This window comes from Mauremys reevesii, linkage group 11 (assembly GCF_016161935.1).
Source record: "Mauremys reevesii isolate NIE-2019 linkage group 11, ASM1616193v1, whole genome shotgun sequence".
Taxonomy (NCBI): domain Eukaryota; kingdom Metazoa; phylum Chordata; order Testudines; family Geoemydidae; genus Mauremys; species Mauremys reevesii.
In genome coordinates, this window is record NC_052633.1 from 68,564,262 (window position 1) to 68,588,265 (window position 24,004).

The following is a 24,004-nucleotide window of genomic DNA, read 5'->3' on the forward strand; positions in this document are numbered from 1 at the left end:
AACTGGACATCATGAGGCCCCACCACAATATTGACGTACATCTCCAGGGGGACAAATTTGCCACATCCCATGGAGATGTTTAGATGGTAATGCCCACCAAAACCCCAAGCCCCAGTCTTCTTAGAGTAACAGAGCCCTCTTAAAATTGTTACCACACCAAAAGGTTATTCACTTCTGTAAGTCCAAGTGCTGCCCTTTGCAGGCCTATTGGGACCTGGAGGCAGCTCGTCTCCAGGCTATAAGTGAGATTCTCCTTGAGCTGAAGACCCCACTCAAAGAGGTTCCACTCCTTTTACCTCCATCTTTAACAACTGACAGCTGACTGACAGTGGCAGCCTTCCCATGTGGCAGGGCTTCTCCCCAGCCCCTCTGATCTGGGAAGGAGTTGATTAACACTTTCTTCCCTGTGCTGGGGAGTAGGGCAGGAAAGAGAGCAAGGTATGTATATTCCATATCAATCTTAACTCGATGCTTCCATGATCAACATTTGAAAGTGTGATCCTGCTTCCACTGGACTCTGTGAGAGTTTTGCCTTTAACTTCAATGGCAACAGGATCAAACCCTTAGCATTTTCACTAAGTGGAGGAAAGGAAATCAAATTCTGGATTATCCCTGATTTAACAGAAATATTGAGAAACTAGAAGAAGTTTCTTTATTTGTATGTCCTCTTGCATAGAATTTAGAATGGAGTGACAACCAGAAATGAGGTAGTAGTCTTTTTAGCTCATTAGAAAAAAAAAATCGAAGCAGATGCAAGAAATATAGATCTTCTACTACAATGATAACACAAAATGTACTCAGTTCTACCAAACCTAGTAAGTGACGTGGCTAAGCCTTAGAAAAAATGCTGCATATATCATATGAAACCAGGCATCAGTGGGATCAGTGACTGCTTGTCCGAATTTTCTAATGATTATGTTTAATTCAGATTTAGTTTAACAAGAATGGAGTCCTCCCAACTTCTGACTCCCAAGTCTGATTTGGTCACGTGTCATGCTGGGTCATCATGGTATAGTAACCTGTTCAATGCTACACCAGGACACAGAGCCTGCAAGTTGTCAGTTTACAGTTCCTGTGAGACCTTCTAAGGCCAGGAACCCCAATGAATTCAGCACGTTTACATGAGAACAAATGCCATCGTTCTTATTAAATTCTAACAGTCTAATGAAAAACACTCCTGCTGCTTTCAAAGTGTGGAAAACATAAAATACCTCCTTGTGCTGCTGCTGCTAAGGGAGCAGGTTTCTTCCCCGTCTCAGGAAAGCCATTCCCCTCCAGAATTGCACCTTTCCCTTCTTTTTTCCCAGCAGCGGTTGAAGCGGAAGTTTCCATCTTAGATGCGCATATTCCAGCTCAGGAACCCTAAGGAACACAAACCAAAAACACATTTCTGTCATTTCTTGAACAAAAGAAGCAAAATGAGCCCCAGGAGGGAGAGCCTAATACATCATCCCAATCCAAAAGCAAATTTAAAAAAACAACAAAGATCTCCTAAGTTTTTTTCCCTGGCAGCCTGGCTGCTATAATTATAATCAGAAAGGGCTTGGCTCTGCAAAGTGCTGAGTGCTCTCAGTTCCCATTGATGTCATAGGAGTTGAAGAGGCTCAGGACCTCAAAGGATCAGGCCCATTTTTTTAATTAAAAGTTTTGACTGGGTTTTATTTTGTGGGTTATTATACAGTCAATCCAAAGAGGTGAACCTTTGTACTCAATTACTCCCAACCCCCAAACTATTTTTCAACCCGCTCGAATGATAATAAACAATAGGTACTCAAGACCCTATGCAACACTCAGGCAAAACATCCATTGATTCTTATCTGCTCAATTCGGGTTCTTATTTCATGCCCAAAGTCATATCTGAGAATCAATTTTTTTCCTGAGCAAGGAGTGCTGAATCATGTAACTTAAGCCACAGTTTAAAGTGCTGAGTATCAAGCACAAGTGTATCTTTATTCATATCTGTAAGACACCCACTCCCATCCTTCCAAAACACTGGTTCTGTGTGAGGAAGAAAGGCTAATCCAATACAATCCTAAAGTGGGTTTCCCCGAGAGGCCCCAGCACATTTTCATTTCTGGTCCCTGTCCACATTAATATAGCTGAAGGCTTCCTAGCTTTATTTGAGACATGTCTATATAGTTCCTACTTTGGGAAAGGTGGAGGTGGGAGATACTGAAACCATTTGGTGCCTACGTATTACTGGTCCTTCACTCAGGTCTTGAGAGAAATCACAGCAAGATCCCTCTTCCATTTTTAATTGTAGTTTGTGTAAATTATCCAGCCTCAAAAATTTGCTGGAATACATAGGCTGCTTCAGTTACAGGAATTAACTGTAACAGCCAAAAAATTTCTGGGAAAGCGTGAGAGAACTTTTTGGTTGGAATCAGCTTCACTGTAACAGCATCACTTCAAATTTTCTTCACTTTACATTGCAAGTAAAGATTTACAGAGTCCCGAACAGCTTTCATTAAAGAAAGAGTCCACGTGCCTTGCAAACTTTTCTCCGTATAAAGATTCCAGGAACTCCCATTTGTTTTGTCTGATACATTTTACCCTTTGCTCGGCTGTAACCCAGATGTGAGCTCTTTTTTCCTCCCCTTGCTACCCTGATGATTTAATTTTGATTTTAATGTTTTTATACCTTTAAAAAAATTAAAGAAAAAAAATTCTCTCCTCTTGGATTAGTTTACTGTATTATAATGATTGTTATTTGTATTATTGTAGCACCTTGGAGCTTCAGTCATGGACCTGGACTCCGTTGGGCTTATTGCCAGTGCTTTTTTCACTGAGTTGCTTTCTGAGGCTTTGTCTACACTAGCATTTTTGTCAGTCAGGGTGTGTGTGAAAACACCCCCCCCCCCCCCGACCAACATAAGTTTTACAAACAAAAGCACCAGTGTGGACAGCGCTATGTCACCGGGAGATGCCAATATAGCTACTGCCACTTGTTGGGGGTGGTTTAATTATGCCGGTGGGAGAGCTCTCTCCCATTGGCATACAGCAGCTACACGGGACACCTTACAGCAGCACAGCTGCAGAGGTTTGGCTGTGCCACCATAAGGTGTGTAGTGTAGACATAGCCTAAGGCCCCGATTCAGTGAAGCATTCCTCATTCAGAAAGGGCACTTAAGCACGTGGTTAACGATAATACTCACTTAAGTCCCACTGAAGTCACTGATTGGGACATAAGCAATTGTTGAAGGTTATCCTCATACTTAAGCATTGAAAAGGGCTGGAATACTTTCTGAATCAGGACCTAAATAAAGGGCTTTGCAAAGACCCAGGGTATCCACACTGCAATTGCTGCTGCAGGCCCAAGCAGGCGCCAAGCGCGGCGCTGGGGCAGCGCGGTTCGGGCGGCATTTGGCTCCTCCCGCTCCCGCCGGCATGCCAGCGGCGCATCCACCGGACCGAGCGCGCCGCCGGACTGGCGGGCGCCCCGCGGGGCGCGTCCCGTCTTTGTGCGGCCTGAGCTCCCGCGAGCAGGCGGCGCTGTCGCTGGCGTCGGCTGGTCTCGTGACCTGCCGCCGCAGATGCCCGCAGGAGGAGCTCCGGAGAGAGCGGGAGAGGAGAGACGCGGGGGAGGAAGCGGCGCGGCGGCGCCGGCGCTGCTTGGGGCAGCGTCATTTCTAGAGCCGCCCCTGGCTGCAGGTATGCCAATGCAGTATAGACACACACTATAATAACAGAAGGGGTTTTTCTCTTGCTGCAATAAATCCAACTCCCTGTAGCTAGTAAGAATTCTTTCATCAACCTAGCCGTATCGATGGTGGGATTAGGACATGGAACTTTTCACAGCCCTGAGCAACAAGGCTAAGTTGAGCTAAGTTTGAGGTGTAGACCAGGCCCCAGTCAGCAGCATGAATAAGCCATTTTCCCCCTGATATTGGGTAATATTCTCAGAAACCAAACAAACTGATTTAGTCTGACTGGTGTTTTTAAAGAGACAAGGGGGATGAGCTAATAACTTTTACTGGACCAACTTCTGTTGGTGAGAGAGACAAGCTCTTCAGCTCTGTGAAAACTCGAGAGCTCATCTCTCTCACCAACAGAAGTTGGTCCAATAAAAGATATTACCTCACCCACTTTGTGTCTCTAATATTCTGGGACCAACATGGCTACAACAACACTGCATACGGCAATGGTATTTTTTAAAGTCAGTGGTGTTCAGTGCAAAATACTAAGACAACAAGGCTTTGCAATCTTTATTGCTTAATCAGCAGAAAGCAAAAATAAACAAACTCTTGAGTGATCTAGAGAACTGACTCCTCGGTATCAGTTTCTAAACAATCAGCAAGGCTTCAGAGGGCAGGTTAGATAGAGCACAGAAAAAAGCCACAAGTCCTGTGCTGCCTCTATTAGAGCCACAGTGCAGAATCTCACCCATAGTAGTTATCTTTAATTAAAAAAAACAATCTCTTCAGCTTTACACATGGTCCTCTTCTCCCTCTACCATTTTCCCAAACTCTCTAGCAGTAGCCTCCTCTCTGTCCCCCATGCTGGTGCAAGAGCCTTCTCCTCTGCAGTTCCTGCCTTCTGGAAGAGCTGTCCTGTATTTCTCGGTGGCCTCCTCCACTCTTCATGTATTTTAAAATGCCAAGGGAAAAAAGCACTTTTCTCCCTTCCCTCTACATTTCTTTCATTTTCCTCTTGCTGTTTAAGTTCCCAGTTCTGCAAATACTTGTGCACGTGCTTAAATTTAAGCACTTGAGTAGCCCCATTGAAGTCAAGAAGACTAGTCTCACATTTACAATTAAGTATGTGTGTCACAGGGTAACTGCACTGGTGGCACCCTCTTGCAGCTGGCCACAGCACAACATATGTGCCTGCCTGTTTCCCCTCAGTCCAGCCATAAAAACAGTCCAGTCTCGCTCACTGATACAGTCCTGCATCTGTGCGTAATTTATCATGTTCATGTGAAACACTCTTCAGAACCCTCATGATACAAACTATTCTCCCAATTCCCACAGTAAAACTTAGAAGAGTTCCATGATTTTCCATTCCCCTCTCCAGGGACATCATTTTCAAGTCACATACCTGAGTCCACCAGCACTTGGTTCTCTGTTCCTTTCTGTCCTCATTCCAGAGTCCCACTCTCCAGGCCAGCCACCTGAGAGTGACTAGTCTTCATGACTCTTCTACCCAAACACAGACTAACAACTCAGCCCTTTTCAGAATCCCAGCACTGGCTTTTAGCTACCTAGGCCCACATCTGGCCTCCTAGTCCTAGCCAATTCCTCCCTCTTCCAGAGAGGGCCTCACAACAGACTGTCTCCCTCAGGCAGCTTTCACCTGCCCTTTTCCTCACACCTCCAGTCTGTGCTCTCTAGGTCACAGGTGCCCTCTGTTAAGCCCAAATTGGAGTGGTGGGGGGAAATCAGCTGACTACCACAGGAGCACTGGCCTCTTCCCTCTTAAAGGATCCATGTCACCCTGTGCCAATGTGTTTGCAGTACCAGGGTGTAACTTTGTGGATGCTTACTGTTTTAACTCAAAAGTGCTTTCTGGGAGTTTTTCTGTAAGAGTGACACAGTTTTGCTGGCAAAAAAATTGCACGTACAGTTAAATTCAGTAGAACAGCTAAGTTGCAGATTTGCAGGCTCAAATTGCAGATGCAAAAATGGAAGCCAACATTTGAAATGATGTGATATACAATTATAAGCTTGACCGATCACATCTGAACTGCGCACATACCTATGCAGCACTAACTAGGCCCCTTAAATCCTGTCCACGCACACACTGGGCTCAATGGCAAACATGGAATAGGTTCATTGGGGCCAAGATTTACAACAATTTAATCTAGAAATTACTTTGAGTTACAGATGATGTATGAAATAAATACACTCAATCGAAGGAGTGTTTGACCTATGTCTGACATTCTGGGCTTCTGTTCACTAAGCAAATAAACATCAGAGGCTAAATTATTAGTCTGCCACCTGTTTCTTCTTAGCCCCTCCTTCAAGGTTTTCCACTTTTGTTTGAAACCTGACCCTTCCTCTCCCCTCAGGGCTTACTGTGTCCACAGAGCTGCAAAGTTGCTCTGTGTTTCGGATGTTACACAACACTATTATTAGTAAAAAACAAAAAATATTCTTCTTGCAAAGGAACTCATTTCCACAGTAGATGTGAAGATTATGGCCAACGTTTTCCAACTTGGGTGCCTCAAATCAGTAATCTAGATCCATATTTTAGGCATCTAAATAAGTGGCCTGCTTTTCCAAAGTACTGTACCCACAACTCAAAGCAACAGAAGATGTGGGAGACTTGGGCAACTTTCACCTAGGTGCCTAAAGATTTAGAGGCCTAATTTTAGGCACCTGGAATTGAAAATTATGTTTAGAAGGGCCAATTTTCAAAAACAGCTAAGTGTTATAGGAGCACAAGTCCTGTTGGCTTTCAATGAGACTTGTGCTCATAAATGCCTTTGGTGCTTTTGTAATCTCAGTCGGCATCGATAAAGTAATTTGCCCCTAACAAGAATATTTCTGTGTCCTGGAGATGCAGTAAAGTTAATAATCAAGAATATTACTGCTCTTAGGCTTCTCTGCTTCAGTGTCTCTTGAAAATTTAGACATTTCAGGCTACATTTTCAACAGTGACTAGTAATTTGGGGTGCCTCAGCAGTGGGGTGCCCAGCCTGAGACACTGTGAAGCAGCCTGCTTTTCAGAAAGTGCTAAGGGCCAGAATTGTAAAGGTATTTAAGCATCTAACTCCCATTTAAATCAATGGGAGTTAGAGACCTAACTGTCTTACAAATCTGGCTCTAAGCGCCTACCCTCTGCAAATCAGGCCTCTTTAAAAGGTATCTACATTTGGGCACCCCAAAAATGGAGGCCTCCAAAATCACAGGTTGCTTTTGAAAATATGGCCCTCAGTTATTGCTCTGGGTATTTGAATCTCTGTTTTTATGTTAAATATGAATAAAAAAATCACCAAGTGATTATAATAAATGGTTGCATTAGAACAGGTAAATCCTTCTCAACCACGAGATTAGAAAAAAATAGAATGCAACGATTCTAATCTTATGGGATTTAAGGGATTTAGTGGAAATAAGTCTATAATTATTTTTGCTTTGTTAAGGGTACTGGGTGGCTGAGAGAATTGGAAATAGGATATGGGGCCTTTTACCTCTTGGTCACTGATTCTCCAGGGTGGTAATGACCATCTGATAGTCATTCAGGAGCCAATGTGAGTGGGTAGGTGGGTTTCAGATTTTTCCTACCAAATAGGTGTCCCCATCACATAAGCAGTAACTGGCACCCTTGCTGACAGTCTCAGCAGAGTAGCCAGGGAATAAATAGGCAGATCAACTGAATTATTCTCTGACCTTTAGATGGGGTTGAATGGTCAGGCAGTGTGAGGAAAGCTTCCACTCCCACCACCATCCAATATGAATTCTGGAGGCAGCATGGCCTTGTGGTTAACGTACAGACCTGGGACTCCAGATAGCAAGGTTCTCTTCTTGACTCTGCCACAGATTTCCTGTGACTTCACCTCTCTATTCTTCAGTTTCCACATCTGTGAAATGGAGACACCATACTTATCTACCTCACTGAAGTTCTATGAGACTTAATTTTGTCATGTTTGCAAAGTGCTTTGAGATCCCCAGAAGGAAGAGGCTACAGAAAGTAGTATACTTTTGAGTATAAGGAGATATAAAGGCTATTTTCTAGGGCTGTCAGTCCGACCCTATTCATGAGACCTACATTTATATTTTTTAAGCAATAGATCTTTTGCTCTCTGCTCAGTGCTAAACTTTTTTCCACTGCTCTGTGCCACACAGAATTCATGAATTCAGAGACAAATTAACCCTAACTGCAAGCCATTTGGCAGGAAAAAGGGTTTCACAGGGATCCTACTTTTTACAGATAAAGAGCATGCATATAGGAGTTATACAGAGAAAAACCCTGTGCATTTATTCAAACACCAACCTGCGCCCTCAGTCATTACTCAGAATTAGAAATCCAAAATGGATTACTTCGTTTGTTCTTTAAGTTCGCAGCCTTCTCTACAGGCAGAGGGTTAGGTAATTGATTTTGACACTAATACCAAGCACTGTTCATATCCCCTGTAATATGATTCTGCGGTGGCATTAAAAAGGCAGGTAAGTGAGAGCCGAAAGGAAAGTGCTATGGGATTTGCCCTAGACAACCCCAACTATTTTAACAGCTGCATTGTATATTAAGAGGGAGAAATCCCAACAGAATTAAAAACAACAAAGCCACATTTGCCTTTGAGCAAAAACAGAAGCCATAAAACTTTCCTAATAAAACAATCCTTCCTGTTAAGTGTATGAGGAATGGTCACAAGTGCTCTTCCAAAACACCCATCTTCTTCTAGGGCCACCAGCCTGAAGCTAACTCCCAGCTAGACTGCAAATAAACAGATGCTCATCAGATTCCATTTTATTTTATTTTATTAGGAAAGTTTTGGTTAAGTTTGAACATTTCTGGGTTTTTCATTAAAAAAAACAAGAATGTAGAGAATCTAGAATCTAATGGACAGAATCTAAAATTTTCAGTGAAAAACAATTACCAAGTCTACTTAATTTTCTATGATTTTCAGGCTTACTGTGGTAAGGCAGCAGACAACAATAAATCTCAGAGATGGGTCTGTTCCATAAAGAACACAGTAGGGCCAATGAATTGCATTTGAGAGATCAAGAACCAATCTGCCAACCTGGGGCGGCTCTAGGTATTTTGCCACCCCAAGCACGGCAGACAGGCTGCCTTCGGAGGCTTGCATGCAGCAGGTCCCTGGTCCCGCGGATTCGGCGGCATGCCTGCAGGAGGTCCGCCGAAGCCGCAGGACCAGCGGACCCTCCGCAGGCATGCCGCCGAAGGCAGCCTGCCTGCCGCCTTCGTGGCGACCGGCAGAGCGCCCCCCGTGGCTTGCCGCCCCAGGAATGCGCTTGGCGTGCTGGTGCCTGGAGCCGCCCCTGCTGCCAACATAACATTGGGAGAAAGGCTTCCTAAATAGGCCTTCAGGTACAGCTCTGCTTCTTTTTCAAAGATCTCAAGATATTTATAGAACTCTATTCTCTCTTTCATTTAAAATCTAATTCTCTTATACAAAATTAAAATGATGAAATACACAATTAAATGAATTAGCTTAAAAATTAAAACCTGTTTCACCTTATACCATCTTCATTTGCATGAACAGAGGGATATTTTCAGAGGCTGTTCTTTAGTAGTGGGCTGTGTAACACAGAAAAAGCCCTTTGCTTGCAATCAGTTATGAAATACAGTTTGAGCCAAGTGTTTGAACATTGACTCAATACAGTGGTTGTTGTGATCCTTTTCAGTCTTCTGTTCTGGGTTACCCAGCTGCGATAGCAATTATTTCAGTGAAGCCCTCAGCTTTACAACAGAGCAGAATTTGAGCCCCCTTCTATCAACAGCAGCCTCAGATTAATAAAGTTATTTCTCTCCACATGCCAGAAGTAAATGTATGGACTACTCAAACATGCAGTTTATCACTTAAGGATCTAAAAATGTTTATAAAATATCAGTCAAACGTAACAGCAGCATAAATAAGAAGTCATGATTAATCACTTGTGAAGTCCTTTGGATGACTGGTTCCCAGTCAAGCCAATTCATTTTCAACTACTCTGCCCTTAGAAATGACTCAAATGTGCATCTTGTAAGGTCTTCACCATGACTTCAATGTATATGAGAGCACTCACTCTCTACTGCATGTACCTTACAGGAGAAAGGAACCTTACGTTGAAGATGACCTGCTCTATTCCTGCTCCACTGTACACTATTTAGAACTTCATATTTGCTTTATTCCAGACCAAAATCCTCAACCAGGGCTAGATTCAGCTTGTTGCTGAGAATCCTCATTTCACTTTGATTTTAAAGAGAAGTGAAGTTTCTCAGTGTATTATTATTAACTACTTATTTGTATTACCAGCAAGCATACTTGGAGTGAACAGCACAGGTTGCAGTAGAGAAGCACCAGGAAGTCAGGCTGTATGCACATGGCTGGAATGATAGCTGCAGTTGCAGCATCTCAGTAAATAGTTGCACAACAACAGGGAAGTTAGAGTACTATTGATAAGGGAAGAAGCAAGACGGGGAGGAGAGAGCAGGGATCCTGGTGGGGAGGCAGCGATCCAGCAGAAGGAAAGATTGTTGGTGGGGGCACACAGAACCCCTGGCGTGTGGCAGAGTGGGGAATGAGACACGCAGCTATTTGGGGGAAGGGCCCCTGCAATGGGTAAATGGGGCACAGTGGTATGGAGGAAGGAGGACACACAGAGCACCTGGGAGGAGAGAAGATGTGGGGAGATGCAGGGAGTCCCTGAAATCAAGGGGGACGTCAGGGTAAAATAAGGAATGCTTGTGAGCTGGGAATGGAGGGATGCAAGGGGCCCCTGGTGTGTGCAATATGCTCAGACTACAGACACTACAGATCATGCAACCCCCTAGTACACTCTATCATCTATTTGTAATGGTTTAGAGAATGGCAGGGCTCAAATGATGCAAACAATCTGACTATTTATAAGGTTCCATTCAGAGAAAAAGGAAAAGGAAAAGGAAGAATGATTGACGTTGTACAAGGAATGAACCTCAATTGTTCTACCATTCTTACAGAAGATACAATATTTAATTTACATGGGATGAGGCCAACAGTTTAAATGCAGATTGGGTTGGTGGCAGTGATCAGAAGTTATTACCAACTGGAGGCCCATAACTAATGAGCTGACTGCATCACATACATAACCATCACAATTAGCCCTAATGGGCCTACCTGTTGGCAGTCTCTGCAGAAGCCAAAGACTAAATGGGCCATGGGCAGTGAACTACTTTCTCTCTTCCTAGAACTGGTCAATTCCAGGTCATGCTTGAGGTATATTGGTGGACAGGAAGTAGTACTAGAAGAACCTGTACTGTACCCATTCAGTGGATTCAGCATAAAAAATGCCAATTCAGTATTTTCCATGAGTATTAAATTCACTTTAATTTTGTAACTTATTTATTTGTAAGCTATTTTGGTTTTCTAATTCTTCTTAAAGAAAGGATCTTGGATCTGTTTCCCGATTTCATGTACATTTTTGAGTCAGCTAATTGCTGTGGCAAGACACCAGCATAGTCTTAGAGCCTTGAACAGAAATTATCATTCACATGCTGGGTTAAAACTATAACAATACATCATCAAAACATATGAGCAGACATGAAAGCCCAGAGTCAGACACAGATTAAGCACACGGTCCATGCTGAAACATGCATGCAGCAGTATGCAACTTTCTCTTCTCTTTTAGAAGTTGTCTTTGTTTCCTACTTCAGAAGAGTCAAGAGGATAGTGGGGCTGGGGGAAGAGCAGTTTGCAGTGGAAAAGGAAAACAAAGTTGTACTTGTACTTTCAAAGCCTAGTCTAATCATGAGAGATTTTTACCATACAAAATTCCAACAAGCAAAGAACTGTCATGCAGAGATAGTCAAGATGCTATTGCATTAAGAATCTGGGTTAATATGCTGTGAAAATACAGGGGAGTATATTGCCTGATAAGCAACATTGCTTGGAATTGATATATTGCCATTAGACCTCATCAAAAAATTCTAACTGAAGGGTTTTTTTCCCCATCAGAAAATGGCTTTTAGACAAAATAGACATTTTCACAAAAGAATTGTGTCTGTGTAAAAAATTTCTGAGTTTTCATTGAAAACCTACAAAGTTTTCCATTTTCAGCGAATGAAAACTTTCTGGTTTTTCAATGAAAACCTCTTCCTTTCTCTCCTGATAACTAAAACATCTACCTTTCAACTTCTCTATTTTGTTAGTGATAACTGCTTAGTAAGACTTGAGTAATAAACATCTCCCAGAATGCTGATAAACTGCAATGTGTTTATGCTCTGCCAACGGTGCTTTTGTTGACTACGCATTCCTTTACCATGTAGTTATGTCTATTTTGCTACAAGTGATTAGATGACTAAGACAGAAAACTGTCCACCAAAAGGATGTGATTGCTGCCTGGTCTCATGCAAGAACTGACTTGGTATCTTGGTCTAGTGGGCAGTTGCTAGCACCACAAAAATATCACCTTCACTGATTTATTCTCTCAATAGAGAGACCAAGGAAAAAGAACTTCACCCTTAGGCTACGTCTATACTACCCGCCCGGGTCGGCGGGTAGCCTTCGACTTCTCGGAGTTCGATATATCGCATCTCAGCTAGACGCGATATATCGAACTCTGAACGTGCTCGAACTCCGAACGTGCTCGACGGGGGAGCCGCGGACTTCGATCCCGCGGCGTCTGGACGGGTGAGTACTTCGAACTAAGGTAGTTCGAGTTCAGCTACACTATTCGCGTAGCTGAACTTGCGTACCTTAGTTCACCCCCCCGCCCCAGTGTAGACCAGGCCTTAGAGGTGATCTTTCCATATCAGACTTGAGGGACAGTGGGATGTCATTGTGGGGAAGCTTCTCCTTTTGCTGCCATGCTGGATCTGTTCTCCAGATGAAATGCAATAGGGCTGAGAAGCCAGCAATTTTCTTGTGCACAAAACTCACTGGAACAAAAACAAACAAACAAACAAAAAACTCTCCACTATGCTTTTACCAAATGACAACAAGTTGCTATGGCTGGGCGGAGTAGTTTACGAACCATACTGTTTAAGAATGTAACATCTGGACATTTTAACTTATTCAAGTAGAAGAACTGTACTTTGTGGTAACTGGGCCAGGAACTCAGCAATTCAGTTAGTGGTGGATTCTCTCTTGCTGTAACCCAATTATTATTCAGAAGCCACAGTCGTGCCAGGACTTTGTGGGATTAAGGAACAGACTATGATGAACAGCAGCCACACTGTGCTACTATTTGGGGTAGCTGGATAGCAGACACTACTGGGATAGCAGAATGCTGATATTTATCAATTTACTGGTACAGTTAACAAAATCCAGCCTCTTGAAAGGATTTAGACTGTTGAAACCCAGTTGATCTTATGAGCATTACCCTCCTCCATTCCCTTCTATTCTTTGCTACAATCTAATTTAAGGCAAGAAAATAAGTATAAACTCTTCAAGACAAGGATCAAATCTCTGTCTGGTTTTTTTTTTTTTTTTTTTTAAATATACTGCTTAGCTTAAAGGGGCCTTGATACTGATTGGGGCTTTGGGTACAACTACAATAAAAAAAATAATAACTAGTAAAGAGTTACTATTGTACACTATAGCTATTTTAATTTCAGTTCTCAGTTATCGGATAAGGGAAAGAAAAAATATGTTAGCCCTCCTCAAATAAATTATAGAATAAACAGCATCAGTTACTGGACAGTTCAGCTATAGTTTGTTTTCTTATTTATACAGAACCATTGGTGTGCAAGTGAGTTAAAGAAAGGACAAACTTTGCTGCTTTGAGAAACTTATAGTCTGAGAAAGTATCCCTAATCAGGAAAGCACTTACTAAAGTCTCATTGAAGCCAATGGGACTTAAGCACATGGCTGATTTCTTCCACTACAAATGTGTTCTCTCTTCCTTCAGTTTCACCATCTTCCTTGCTAAACAATTATACTTCTAAAACTTATTCCCTGCTGCCGTTTGCCACCTTTTATTTACTCTGCAAGCCCTCCCCCTCTTCCTGCCTCACCTTCTCCCTCGGCCTGTTTCTTCCAAGAGAAAATTGACAAAATATGGTGTGACCTTTCCCCCCTCCCCTTGGTTCACCCTGCTTTCCATCTTCCGCTTCAACAACTGTCAGGATTTTGTCAGGATCCTGGAGTACAGGATCCTGACAAAAGGAAGAAAAGGGAGCAGAAGAATATGGACCCTGGATGTCAGAAAAGCAGACTTTGACTCCCTCAGGGAACTGGTGGGCAGGATCCCCTGGGAGGCTAATATGAGGAGGAAAGGAGTCCAGGAGAGATGGCTGTATTTTAAAGACGCCTTATTGAGGGCGCGGGAACAAACCATCCTGATGTGTAGAAAGAATAGCAAATATGGCAGGCAACAAGCTTGGCTTAACAGAGAAATCTTCAGTGAGCTTAAACACAAAAAGGAAGCTTACAAGAAGTGGAAACTTGGACAGATGACTAGGGAGGAGTATAAAAATATTGCTCGAACATGCAGGGGTGTAATCAGGAAGGCCAAAGCACAATTGGAGTTGCAGTTAGCAAGGGATGTGAAGGGTAACAAGAAGGGTTTCTACAGGTATGTTAGCAACAAAAAGGTCAGGGAAAGTGTGGGACCCTTATTGAATAGGGGAGGCAACCTAGTGACAGATGATGGGGAAAAAGCTGAAGTACTCAATGCTTTTTTTGCGTTGGTCTTCTCAGACAAGGTCAGCTCCCAGATTGCTGCACTGAGCAGCATAGTATGGGAGAAAGTGAGCAGCCCTCAGTGGTTAAAGAACAGGTTAGGGTCTATTTAGAAAAGCTGGACACCCCCCTTGCATTCCACCGAAATGGCTCTTGCCACAGTCTCTAATGACCTCTTCCTAGCCAAAGATCAGAACCAGTTCTCTTTCTTTGTCCTTCTTGACCTGTCAGGTGCCTTCAACATGAATCAGACTCTTCCTCTTGAAATCTTGTCCTTCCTTGGCTTCTGTGACTCTGTCCTCTCCTCATTCTCCTCCTAAGTCTCTAACAGCTCCTTCAGCATTTTCTTCAGAGGAGCCTCCTCCTCCCATGCTCCACCTCCAACTTTCTGTGGGGCTTCCTTAGGGCTCTGTCACTGGTTCCCATCTCTTCTCATCTGCAAACAGAAATTCAACTACCATCTCTGTGCTGATTACTGAAAATTCTACCTCTCTGCCCCAGACCTGTCTCCTTCTGTCCAAACTAAAATCTTTGCCTCTCTCTCTCTCTCTCTGACATCTTCTCATGGATGTCCAGCTATCAGCTCAACCTCAATATGGCTAAAACAGAACTCTTAATCTTCCACACTACCTCCTTTCTCAATCACAGTGGGCAACACCATGATCCTGCCTGTCACTCAGGCCCGTAACCTGGACATCATTTTCAACTCAGATCACTCTAGGTCCTCATATCCAGACTATGTCTAAATCCCACCAATTCTTTCTGCATAGCATCACTAAGATACGGCCTTTCCTATGAATCCACACAGCTAAATCTCTTGTCAAGGCTCCCATCATCTCTCCTCTCAGTTACTGCAAAATCTGGCCTTGACAAATGCAATCTGGCCTTGCTGATATCCATTCAGAAAGTCACTATAAAGATCATACTCTTAGCCTGTCACTTTGACCATGTCACCCCTCTCTTTGCATCTCTATACCAAACATAAGCTAACACACTTTCAAAGCTCTTTGTGGCCTATTCCCACCCTACCTTTTATTCAACTCTCACCTCTGACTGACCCATGGCATCAGTCTTCATCACCCACTTACTACATTTTCAAACAAGCACCTGTGCTTTCTCCCATGCTTTCCCTCACACTTGGGAGGCACTCACTCCCCATAAAGATCTACAAAGCTCTCTCTTTGTACTCCTTCACAACCCTTCTTAAGACTCTCCTTTGCCATGTTGCCTACACAAAATCTTGACAGTGGTTAGGCTGCTGGTGTGCTGAGACCACAGCCTATCATGTTGACTACTGTTGTCACATTGTATCCCTGTACTTCCTTGTCTGTCTCTCTGTATCCATCTGCTGCCTCTTGTTTTAGATTGTAAGTTTTCCGGAGACTGGTGTCTTTTTGTTCTGTGATTGTACAGCACCTAGCACAGCGGTGGCCTGGTCCGTGTTAGGGCTTCTAAGTGCTACAGTAATACAAATAAACAACAACAATATTAAACCCATACTTAAGTCCCAATGGCTTTAATGAGACTTCAGCAAATGCTTAATTGCTTTCCTGAATCAGGGCCTAAATATGTTGTAATCTCTGTTGTTCTCCTCACTGGAAGATACACAGATTACAGGTCTGGGGTCTGATCCTAATCTCTTTCATGCTGGTTTCCCCCAGTGAAACTACTGATATCAGAGGACTTACTTCTCATTTACACCATTGTAGCAGTGAACATGGGGGGGGGGGGGAAGAAGAGAGGAGGCAGGGGTTGCATCCACTGTCCCAGTGTTGGTAGCAATAATTGTATTCATTTGAACATCTTGCTCATTGCATTGTATTTTTCTTGAACAAGAGAGACATCGTCCAATAGGGTATCCATTCATCATAACATCAAACAGCTCCTTCATACACAGACTTGGTATCATTGTGTAGTTTTACTTTGAATTATACACCAGAAATGTTGAATCACCTATCTAGCTACTTAAATGGCCCTCATTGCTGTAACATCTGAGTGCTTGGTTGAAACAGAGGTTAAAGAAAGTTTATCTTTTCTAAAGAAATTAAACTCACATCATTCAAAGTTTCCAATCAGAGTCCTTCATTTTGGTTCAAATTTTTAAAGTTGTGGGGGGCACATACAAACACAAATATGGAGGATTGAGTGAGCAAATATGGATTACCTCACAATTTCTGCTCACAAGCCTCTATTTCCTGTCAACTACAATTTTTCTCTTGCACTTTGTTCCACATTTTGGGTCTTGAGAATTTAGTTGACACCTTCATGCATTACAACTGAGTCAGTTCACCTCATCCGCTGTTCTGGAGATAAGGGTCTGTCAATATTTCTATTGCAATCCTAAATTTTCAGGAATTTACTGCCCGCCCATAAAGAGTTAGCCCAGCTGGAAACCTGGAATAACAGAGCCATGGAGACTACATTCTTTTTAAAACAAAATTTGTCTGGAATCCATTTGGTGATCATTTCTAAATCATTAGCAGCACTGCAGAGTAGACATTTTCTAGAGCAGGACTCTTGCTTTGGTACAACGGTAATTCAAAACCTGGCTCTTTTTAAAATGAAAACATCCAGGCAAGCAGACAGCACCTCTGCTGCTTCAGAGAAAAGGAACCAGGAGGCACGCACAGGGTTGACTTTTCATCAATACATCTCACTGGGATTTTTAAGGAGAGTTAGTGAGTTTGAGCATCTCTTACTGATGTGACAGAGGGAGCTTTTAGAGTCTGTTGTATACACAATCAGTTAACTGTTTTGTTGCTGTCACATGAACCCCAAGGGGAAGATCCTCAGCTGATGGAAAGTGTCATAGCTCCACTGATGTAAATGGGGCCATGAGACTTTACACTATGTGACTTGGATAAAGCGCTTTTACCACCTTCCCATGTAGCAGGTAGGTCACCTTTGCAAGGCCATTGCTCCAGTGAACCAATGGCAGTTAAAGATGCAATTCAGTGCGGGGCTATTTCCTTAGTAACACCAGTATCATACTTTATTGGAGATCCTACGTAGCCCAGGGACGATGCAAACCTACAATATGTAGAAGGCCTGTGGTCCACCTCAGTGAAAATATCTATGGGGGCAGGGGAATGTTCCAGCCAGGATACTTCCCTTGACAGTTACTGCAGTGACCCTCTGATTCTATGGAGGCCAATGTGGTGGGAAGGAGACCGAAGAGCTACAGAATACATTCTTGTCCCACCTCAGGGACTTAGCACATTGTCTCCACGCTGGCCCAAAAGACTTGGACATGAATGCCCTGTGTTGTCAACAGACACCAAGCCCCAATAAAAAATTAATGGCAAAATGATGATATAAGGAGACTGAGATTCAGACCAACCCCCCAAGGAAAACAATAAAAGAAAGGATCAAAATGTTTCCATTAAACTGAAAAACAAAAGACATTTTTCCAGTGGAATCCACCACTACAGCCCTGTAACAATGAACAAGAAGCTGAAACCAAGAAACCAAGTAGAAATAAATGAAACCAACAATTCTATTTTCTTGTTGTCTCATCCAAGAAAGATACAGTCAAGTGAACAGCAGAGGGCAATTTAAAAAAATAATCTAATTTCCTTGTCCATTTTTATAATCAGAGAAAAAAATGTTTTAGGGGATTTTAATTAATAAATTTATAACTTGATAGGAAGCCATTAATTCTCTTCACTATAATTAGGTAGTGAAAACAGACTTGTAAGCTCAGCCATTATTGGAAGATCATACGACAAGCACAGAAGGCACAATACAGAGCCAGAACATCCAGAGGAATTCTGAATACTACAGCTGGGAAACTTTAGGTCAAACTTTTACTGTTACATTTGGTGGCATGTTTCTTCTTGGCCTTTTTTAGAGTTGGTTTCATATCTGGATGGTCCAGTGGTTAGTTACTAAGCTAAGATTTGGGACACTTAGGTTCAATTCCCTGCTCTGTCATAGATTTCCTTTATAACCTTGAACAAATCACTTAGATTGTCTGGGCCTCAGGTCCCTACTGTAATGGACCACGACGTAGGCAGTCTGGCCTAGTGCTCACAGCTGGATTGAGGTCTGCCCACTAGGAGATGGTAGGCAATGGTCAGGAGCTGGAGGAACCAGGTTCCATAAGCAAGAGCCAGGGTTAGAGTCAGCCGGGATCAAAGACCTGAGATCAGAGGCAGTACCAGATTAGAACTGAGAGGCAGGAAGTGGGGTCAGAGGCTGAAGATCAAGAAGGCCAAAGTCTGTGTGATTGCCAGACAACTTCCTGAGACTATCCCTGGGGTTAAATAGGGGACTTGGCCAATCAGAGGGCTGCAGGGTACCATCACTCTGGGTTTCTTGGGAAGCACACCCACTGAGCTTACTCTCCCATAGTTCTTCATGAGTATGCCTCTGCATGGTCTCCAGGTGGCACTATAGAAATATCAACTATCCCAGACTCCACAGATGTGGGTTCTAGTCCACAACTCTTTACAGCTGCCTGTAAAATGAGGGTAATAACACTATCCTACCTCAAAGATATGGCGTCAGACTAAATACATCAAAGCTTGTGAGGTAGTAGGAGCCACATAAGTATCCAAGATACATAGCTATAAGTTACAACTTTTATCACAATAGACTCTAACCTGGCCTTGAAGAATGAGGGACTATTAGCTCCTTTCTACCTCTTAGGTTTGTGATCATATTTTTGAGACTGCCAGTCCCATGAATGCTTTGGAGGATTATACTTGGCTGAAGTCTCCAGAAAGTGGTTAACACTTGCTTGTTTTGCCAGATCAAGCTCCTCTTCAGAGTAATCAAGCCCTAAGAGAAAAATACCTCCTGGCCAAAACCTGGTAGTACTAGATAGCTAATGGCCTCTTTTAAAATGCTCATTTTTCTCTCCTGTAGAAGCTATCTTTCCAAACCTTTACAGCTGTCAATATAAATTAATTATTTCAATTACCCTAAGCAGCACCTTGTCATATAATTACCCCAAGTAGTGCCTTGTTGTACATATTAACTACCCTCAAACAAACAGGTGCAGATCCAAGCAGCTCATGTTTCAAAGATCTCTGCAGTGAAACCCATTACAATTTATGTATTATCATAGGAGCCAAATGTTAGAATGGAACCTCCAGTCCTGAACTGCAATGAATATGGATGAATGTTGGGGCACAATGCCACACATTGACTCCATGTACCCAGAAAAACAGCTTCACCATATGTACGCTATATAGGAATTGCCACACTGGAATAGTTCAGTGGTTCAACTCATCCAGCATCCTGTGTGACTGTGGCCAATAGTGGATGCTTCAGAGTAAAGCTACTTTTGTGGACCTAATTGTGTGATACCAGGCTAAAATCACAGAGACCAACAATGTTAATAGGATGGGTGTCTCTTTCTGACCCCCAGTTGTTGATCAGCGTGTGCCATGCAGCACAAAGTTTGAAATGAGGGGTAACACTACTCTTCTATTTCATGAGGTGCTCAGCTTATTCATTCATATTGGTAAATGCTTTGAGATCCTTGGATGAAAGATGCCATAGAAGTGCAAAGCATTATTATAAAACCACCTCAGAATTTGTATAGTATAACCAGAAATACTATTCCCTATTCATATAAATGTCTCAACCTTTCTTGAAACTTACAGAGCTACCTGCTAATTTACTAAGTGCACTAACTATATCCTATCACTTTTTGACTTAATCACAATTGCCTTACAGGAAATTAACATAGCGAGCACTTTCACAGCTGACATGCCTTTAAAAAAAATTCCCAGAGTTAAAACTTGTATAAATAATGTAAGTGACATGGAATATAATTATTAAATGTTGTCATTTTGGAAGAAAATTAATTAGCAATAGCTGTAGCTGTCTTGTGTCCGTTTAAGCAGCGTGCATCTCAATTAAAATTTAATTGAACAGATTCAGTCACAGCAGGGTAAAACTAATGGAAATAAAAAAGCAGCCTGAGCTTATATTGCTGCCTACAGAAGAAATGCACTAGAAATGGAGAGGGTTGGGAGAGAAAGAGAACAGAATCAAGGAAGCTGCTGTTCAGTCAAATAACTCATCAGTTTCATTCACAAAACAGCTGAGTAATATCAGACTGCTTAAACCACCCAAACTGCAAATAGGAATACAATAAACTGCTTTCCACAGAGGAGATCACAGATGCATCTTTTCATCTAATCACTGTGTCCTGAAGTTGTAGTTTTTTTCTCTCAAGTATACCAGTTTCAGTCAACTCCCAGGAAACACCTAAAATGTGAATGGGTCGTGGAATGGCCTTCCTTAAAAGAGAAGCTGGAAAATTTTTCCAATTAGAGTCTAAAGTCTTTCTAGAATCCCAAATTACATGGGCGGGGGGAGAGGGGGAGATTTTCAAAGGCACAAGTTGGCGCTCTATTACCCAACTCCAACTGACATTCAGATGGAAGTGGGTGCTCCATTGCCTTTGAAAATTTTCCCTAATAGTCTGCAATAGATTGAAATGTGATAAATAATTATGGCCAGTATTAGTAATACTGTAACAGTAATTGGTAACAATACTGTGACATCTTAAAGGAGCTTGATTTCAGAAAGTGCTGAGCATCTATCATCTGTTATTTAAGGTGTCTCAAGTTTGATACCCAATAATTTAGGCATGTAAAATCACTAGTGCCTTTTGAAAATCTTGGCCTACATCTTTGATTAGATTTTTTTTTCAAATATCTATTTATCCACCATTCAAATATCAAGATTCAAATTCATTACTGTATACTTAGTGGAATAAATAGTAAACATCACAAGCACACAAAGCAGAATGATGCATTGCTTTAGGTGGGTCAGGAGAAAAGAATCTTGCAGGGAAAATACAAAATCTTGAACTCAGATCTTGGCAAGTAAATAAAGGAGAAACTAGAAATCAAATACTTTGTTCTAAAGCATGGATAGAAACTAGAAAAGGGGCTCTGAAAAATGGCAGTGTTGGACTCCATATTTATTTTCAGAATGATTTTCAGGCGAAATTTTTTTTAACTTACGAATCAAAAGATTTCCTCCTTCCCAAAATTGCCAGAGCCACACTCGAAAATTAAGCTGTGTTGTTTCAGAGTCTGACACATCAAGAGTAATTAAGATGTGAATGTACAGTATCTAATAATTTTGTTGATGATGCACATGGCAGAATAGAATCCAACTTGCTCTTCCATAGCTACACAGGCTCTGCACAACTTCAGTAAAAAATCTTTTCCCCCCCAATAAAATAAAAAATACCAAGCTGGAAGGATGTATCTGTTGTAAACATGGAGCTAATAGAATAATAATAATAAAATCTCGCTGTTATATGGCACTAATAGGTATTACATATGTGAATTACAATATATGGAAAGGGGACATTTTCATAGTAGTTATATACAAGGGATGTAGTTTTAGGGTTAAACACAGACAAAGCTGATTTCTGATCTCTATGCAAATTTCATAAATTAGGGTTAAAACATGAAGGAAAAAAACAATAAAAACCACACACACAAAAGTTTTATGGATCTAATTTCTCCATATTACCAGCTGTAGTTGAATGCCTTTCAGGATCCAGGCCCTACATCTCCTCCTGGATTCACAATGGGCTAATGAAGTGAATGGGTATTGAAGCTGGTCAGCACTTTGCAGGATCAGGCCCCTAACTGGGCTGTTAGCTAAGGGCTTTGTGCCAATCGTTGAAATGTTTAAATGTTAGCAAGTTTGCACATAAATGGAACCTACAATCAGTGGTGGCTACTCCAATGGCCATAGCCACCCATAACAAAGGAACTGCTTGATCTTCCACCATGGCTATACAGAGGTCTCCTCGATAACAATTTAGTGTTAGCTCCAAATGAAACAACATGACAGAACCTGCATGGAAGGCGCAGCTGATGATGAACAAGCTGAAACGTGAGTTAGAAATATATTACAGTTTTAGCTCCTTATAGCAATGATCAACTTCTCCATAAAACGGACTACGTAAAGAAACCACCTCTCCAGAAGTTAATCTACAAATATATTTTAAGTTATTACATGTTTCCCACCTGAATTTAACAAAACTAAACCCTGAAGCTCAGATGGTTTGTTCAGGGCCTGAACTAACCTATGTTCTTATAAGTCCAATATGTAAAACATATGCCCATATATGTATATACAATTTATATACAATTTTCATGTATTTTTGTTCCATAAAGATCTTCACAAAACAAATAAGGTGAATAAGAAAGTGTCATTTTTAAATGCTATGCTCACTTTTCTGACCATATCTATCTTTTAATATGCAATTATTTGCAATTTTTCATCTATATGTTGTTAGTTTGTTACTGACTTGGATGCTTAAAGTAGTTTTTCTGTAAAATGCTTTTCAGCTCACCTTAAAGCAAAATGCACATAAACTTCTGGTTCTGAATCAGACTGCTGAGCATATCTTTCATCACATCACATTATTTGGTCTTCATTTAGCTGTCATGAAAACATTTCCTTTCGTCTACAGATTAATTACAGCCTGTTGAGATTTCAGCACAAATACCTTTGCACATTTGAGTCTCTGCAAAGACATAGTGATTCATGCAAGATCTATGCCTCTGTAAGGGAAAATAAAGCTGAAGCAGAACATGCGTGCTGTGAATGGATCAAATATCAAAAGAGCTGAAACCTCCAACGTACCCTAGTCTTCCCAATATAAATAGGTTTCTCCACGACTTGTGCAAGACCCAAAGCTAAACATGAACCACCACTTCAGTTCAGCACTAAGCTGATTTATCTTGGCAATTCATTCATCTAGGAGTGAAGATGACAGGGCAGGAAGCATCACTCAGTAATGAATTATATGTGATACAAAACAACTACAGGTGTGTTTTTTAGAGATTACACGTGCAATCACATCACCCCTGGATTCTGTGAGTTTGCTGTGTGTAACTGTGGGAACATGGACGCTGGGGAACTCTGCAGAAGCAGAGAGTAAAAACCAGTCCAAGAATACATTTCTGTTTGTTTTCAAAGCAGCAAAATACATCATATAATCACATGTCAATCGTCTCTGATGATGACCATGGCAGGACATTAGGTCTGGACAGTCAAATACAAAAGGCTTGATTCTTCACTATACCAGAGCTCTGCAGCCCAGAGCTGATTGCAGCAACCTGATTCTCAATTGCCCAGCCCTGGCACAAGCTTATCTATAGCAGGAACAGCTTCAGCTTGCACCAATCATAGATCTCACCCCAGTGGAAAATCTGTGCATAGCACAGCCTCACTCAAATATGCCTCCATCCTGCCCTTATGGCTAGGTAGGAAGTTTTCAGCAGCAGAGTTGATGCAGAAGGTAGCAGAGTTTTATGCCAACAGAGACTGCTTACCCCTATGTAGCATAAATTCCCCAGTGGCAAACTTCAGCGGCTTTAGGTTTACTTTGTGCCACGTAAGTGGACTGAAAAATTCATCTTTTTAGAAGCAACAGGGAATGGTAGAAGATGTATTGAAAGGTAGGATAGCATTCAGAACAATAGCGTCCCTTTCTCTTTGGTGGTAAAATCTCTACAATAAATTCACCACGAATTACGAAGGGGCAGGACAGTATCAAAACGTCTCCCCTACCAACCTCTTCATTTTGTGCTAAACATGCAGTTTCAGCAGCCTGTTAAGAGCATTCATAAGTCTGCAACTTTATCTTTGGGCAATAAAGGCAGGGCAAGCAATCAAAGCTACCCTCAAGTTTGTCAGAAAAATCATTGGCTCTCAAGCAGGTAGAACTCATGAGGTTGAACTTAGAGCCATTTT

The 24,004-nt window shown here is 41.9% G+C and overlaps 1 protein-coding gene across 24 annotated transcripts in view; it reads right to left on the reverse strand.

The window, feature by feature from the left end:
• Positions 1–24,004, reverse strand: part of GLI2 (GLI family zinc finger 2) — a 396,028-nt gene that overhangs the window by 197,440 nt on the left and 174,584 nt on the right. For 7 of the 24 annotated variants that reach the window (XM_039494657.1, XM_039494652.1, XM_039494655.1 and 4 more), the window contains one exon: positions 1,212–1,362. The exons of 15 other annotated variants lie outside the window; for them this stretch is intronic. In XM_039494657.1, coding sequence (XP_039350591.1) covers positions 1,212–1,332 — 121 coding nt within the window. In that variant the 5' untranslated portion in view covers positions 1,333–1,362. Of the gene's footprint in view, positions 1–1,211; positions 1,363–5,037; positions 5,306–22,891; positions 22,985–24,004 lie in introns of those variants that run through there. 2 more of the 24 variants (XM_039494660.1, XM_039494653.1) reach the window with 2 other exon arrangements.